This window comes from Lissotriton vulgaris, chromosome 6 (assembly GCF_964263255.1).
Source record: "Lissotriton vulgaris chromosome 6, aLisVul1.2, whole genome shotgun sequence".
Taxonomy (NCBI): Eukaryota; Metazoa; Chordata; class Amphibia; order Caudata; family Salamandridae; genus Lissotriton; species Lissotriton vulgaris.
In genome coordinates this window covers 248,874,256-248,878,463 of record NC_141694.1, presented here as the reverse complement: position 1 = coordinate 248,878,463, position 4,208 = coordinate 248,874,256, and the positions used below count along the sequence as shown (strand labels likewise).

The 4,208-nt window shown below is 47.3% G+C and overlaps 1 protein-coding gene across 1 annotated transcript; it reads left to right on the top strand.

The window, feature by feature from the left end:
• Positions 1 to 2,679: 2,679 nt before the first annotated feature.
• LOC147707082 (uncharacterized) lies at positions 2,680 to 3,636 on the top strand. The gene has a single exon (XM_086925173.1). It carries the CDS (start codon positions 2,680 to 2,682, stop codon positions 3,634 to 3,636), a length of 957 nt encoding a protein of 318 aa, XP_086781299.1.
• Positions 3,637 to 4,208: the final 572 nt, after the last annotated feature.

Here is a 4,208-nt window from a genome sequence, read left to right as displayed (position 1 = left end):
TCAACGAATGATTTTGTTAAAATATACGTTTGGAGAGAAGCTCTTGAATCTGAATAGTTAAACGAACAAATGACTCGATTCACTGTGTTTGGTCATTTGAGTGTCATTTCGTGCAAATTTGCAGTGTGTGAACGAGGCTAAAAAACATGACCATGCCTGTACATGCTTAGGGAACAGTAGAAAATCGGGGAATTAAAGTATAAATACAAAAACCCTCCATGTGAGATATAAATGAGAACATTTAATAGACCTGTGTTTTTTTGTAATGTTCATGGAATACTGAATCCTATGGACAGTTTAACAATATTGTAGGTTGAATGAATAAGTATGACTGAATGATAGGGTTGTTACATTATATATCAACTTGAAAGTCCTTTTTAATTAATTTGTTTGATATATACATTGAAATGCATATTCATGATGATTTTCTACTCTCTTTTTGATGTAAATAAAAGATTTGATTGCCATTCACGATCTCGGTTTTTGTATTTATACTTTAAAGCCCTTATTTTATGCTGTTGCCTAAGTAACTTTTCATACAATTGTTGCTGTATCCCTGACTTCGGAACTTATCCAATAACAGGGTAACCCCTGTATTTACACTTGTCATGCTTGTACATGCTTACAGGTGGGTTGAAGAAGGGTTACACTTAACGTGCATTTGTGTTTTGTAAATAAACATAAACAACTGTATACTCTGGTGGAATAAAATCTTTTGATTTAAGGGTAGTGTATGCTCAGGAATTGATCCTTTTTTATAATAGATGTTTGTGAAGTCTATGGAAGAAGTACATCTACTCAATTCGTACCTGAAAAGTGAGCAGTGGAAGGACACAAGAAATGCATACATACTTTAGGGAAGGGTGAAACACAAGAAGAGGAAGAGAAGCCCACATGAGCAAACACTTCAGCAATCTGTTGGGAGTGGCAATGAAGCCACCCAGTGATAAGCAATAGGTCGCCTTCACATTCAAGTTTCAATGTTTATTACACACAGTTCACTCAAATCACCTTTGGTGCATCTGAAATATTGCATGAAAAGGAGAAATTATCCCCAGAATTAAACAAGCAGTACCATTGTCTACTGGTCTGTATTTGGCAAGTGTGTGATTTCAAAATATATTTGCATATGCAATATGAAAAAGAAACTTGGCAAAATATGAAAGATATTTTAAAAAGGAGCGGACTCGCAGTTGAAGTGCACCAACTGTGACACTGAAGAACACTCGTCTTGATGGTTATTATGGTCGGGTTTGTTATGGCTGTTGCCATACAATTATGTGAGAATCACCAGGAGAGGGGCTTTGACTCCACCCACATGTTGGAAGCTAGGAGTACATGTTTGGATTTGCCGCCACAAAAAATGTGCTTGTCCTTCAAACAGCTGTGATAATTTACATGAGCTTGAACTTTCAGGGGCATACACATGACATCGTATTGCTATTAAAGTATGTGAGATAACTATGGGGCATATGCATCAAAAATCGGTAATTCATGTCGGTAATAGCGAAAAATAAGGAATCGCTATTAAGGACATGCAAACCGCGATGCATCAATGAAATCGGTAAAAATTACCCAATCGGTAAAAATCGCAATTAAATAGCGAAAGTACGTTAGCGAGACTAGCAAATACCGAGTTAGCAAATACCGATTCGGTATTAGTGAATCCGGTAATTGCGAAATCAGTAATAGCGAAAACGAGAAAAATACGCGACGCATCGGAAGCAGGCCAATGACATCACAACCAGGAAGTAGGACAGCCCATGCTCCATTCAGTGTTCCGAGGAGCTCAGAGAAGGAGGCAGAGCACAGGAGCTGAGGACCCAGACTGAACCAGCAGCAACCAGTACTAGGCAAGCAGGACAAGATGGAGGAAGAGGCACCCAGCAGGGAAAGGACCCACACCGAAAGAGAAAACGCAAGTTCTCTGATAAGGAACTGGAAATCCTGATAGAGTGTGTGACCAGCAACAGTGACAGACTATTTGGGAAGTTGTCGCTGAAGGTACCTGAGGCCGAAAAAAGAAAGAGGTGGCTGCGCATCAAGGACAAGGTCAATGCCTGCGGAGTCACCCACCGCAGCATTGACGATTTAAAAAAAACGCTGGTATGACCTGCGTAAGAGGGCCAAGGAGAGGATTGCGCAGAGGGTCAAGGATGCTGCTGGCACAGGTGGGGGCACATCCAATGTGACACCTAACACAGCCCTGGAGGACCTAGTGGAGTCCACCATAGAACCGGAAGCTGTTGTGGGGGTCACACGTCTGGACACCTCTGGTGCTGCGGAAGGAGGACAAGGTAAGATGCATGGCAGCGTAACAATGCAGCGTGTAGTAATTCCCTGCCCACTCCCCCATGCCAGACCCAGTGCACATGTAGCGGTCCCCAAAACACATACCCTCACCACTGTGTTGCACCATGGGAGTTGTAGTCAATACATGAATGAGTGCATGCCTGATCCCAGAGGTGAATACAGCTGCAAAGGGCCAAATGTCTGTCCAAAAAAAAAGTACTTTATTGTGAGATGCCAAAGCTATTTTCACATACAATACCATAATAATAACTATGCACTGTTTCACACACAGATGCATCCCCCATCGATTCTGACGACAGTGGCCACCTCCTCATCTCAGAGACACCAGTGTTGACCAATGCGGAGTCCTCACAGGGACCTGAAGCCATGTCCTCCCCTTCACCACCACGGCGGACAACACCTCCACCATCCCTGCGGTCAAAGACACCACGACCACCACCGCCATCCTCGTGGTCCAAGACACCACCACCACCACTGCCATCCTCGCGGTCGAAGACACCACCACCACCACCACCACCACCACCACCAGTGCGGCCCACTCCGCAGAGCCGCAGGGAAGATGTTTCCTCCCTGCCCGTGATGGAGTTGGAGCAGTGTTCAGCACCCCAAAATGTCCCACGCCAGGCTGTCGTCACTCCAACCAGCCAAACTGCAGCACGTCAGCGTATCAGACAGAGGGCTGTGCCCCCGGGTCGGGCAGCTGCAAGACCAGTGGATTTGTCCGAAGGGTACGGAGTTGTGGAGACCCGGATGCTGCGTGTCCAGCGCCTGCAGGGGAGACACATGGGTGCTATGAAACTCTCCATGACCAAACTTTGCAACAAATTAGGCAACATGACTGATGCTGTGCGTGAGCACACCACTGCCGTAGCTGCCGGCAACAATGAAATCAACCTTTGCCTGCAGGAACTGACACGTGCCGTAGTCACAGGCCAACAAAGTGAGCGCCGGCGTCACAGGCAGATCATGCCTGCAGTGAATTACACTAACAAGGCCATCAATAAGCTCTGCAACAGCACGGCTGTGCTATCCCGCAGGTCCGTGTCCCTGCAAGTGGACTTAGGGCATTATTGTGGGGATGTGGCAAAGGCCCTTGAGAGGGTGACCACTGCAGTGGAGCAACTGCAGCCTGGGTCAGCCAGTGTCAGCAGTCTGGGAGCGGAAGAGGGGAGTGAGGCAGCCTCCAGTGTCAGCAGCGTCTCCCTGCCGGAGACCAGCGGGAGGAGGCGCAGTGGGCGCAATGCAACAGCCACTGACACCCATCGTGGAGAAGCGGAGGAGTCACAGGACAAGAGACTGGGGGTACGTGGCAAACGCAAGTAGACATGTGGCAAAGTCACACTGTCCATGGTGACGTAACCATGGGCAGACTATAGTGCCACACGCATCACCCGTTTTGAGAAGGGACAATTTAAGTTTGACTTCAACTGCAGCTGCATCATGTTTGTGTTACATATATCTGCACCAGTCAGGTGTTCATGACCATTAAACCCTTGCAAATCTAATCCTGTTGTCAAGGCACTCTCTTACCTGTCTCAGAAATGATGCCGTGTGATGTATGTCCGCCTCCGTTGCCCTTCAGCTGTGTTGGGCACATGCGCCTGTCGGTGTGGGGGGGGGGGTTGCTGTGCACGTAGTTCATCCTCTCCGTCCACCTCTATGGGTATCCCCCTGCGGGTGGCGATGTTGTGCAGGATGGCACAGACAGCAATGATCTGGCAGCAGGTCACTGGGTCGTACTGCAAGGCACCTCCAGTCTTGTGCAGTATTCAGAAGCCACTCTTGAGGATGCCGAATGTACGCTCAACCACATTCCTTGTGCTGATGTGTGCTCTGTTGTAGCGCTGCTCTTGCGGTGTAGCTGGGTTGAGGTAGAGAGTGAGTAGATATTTACG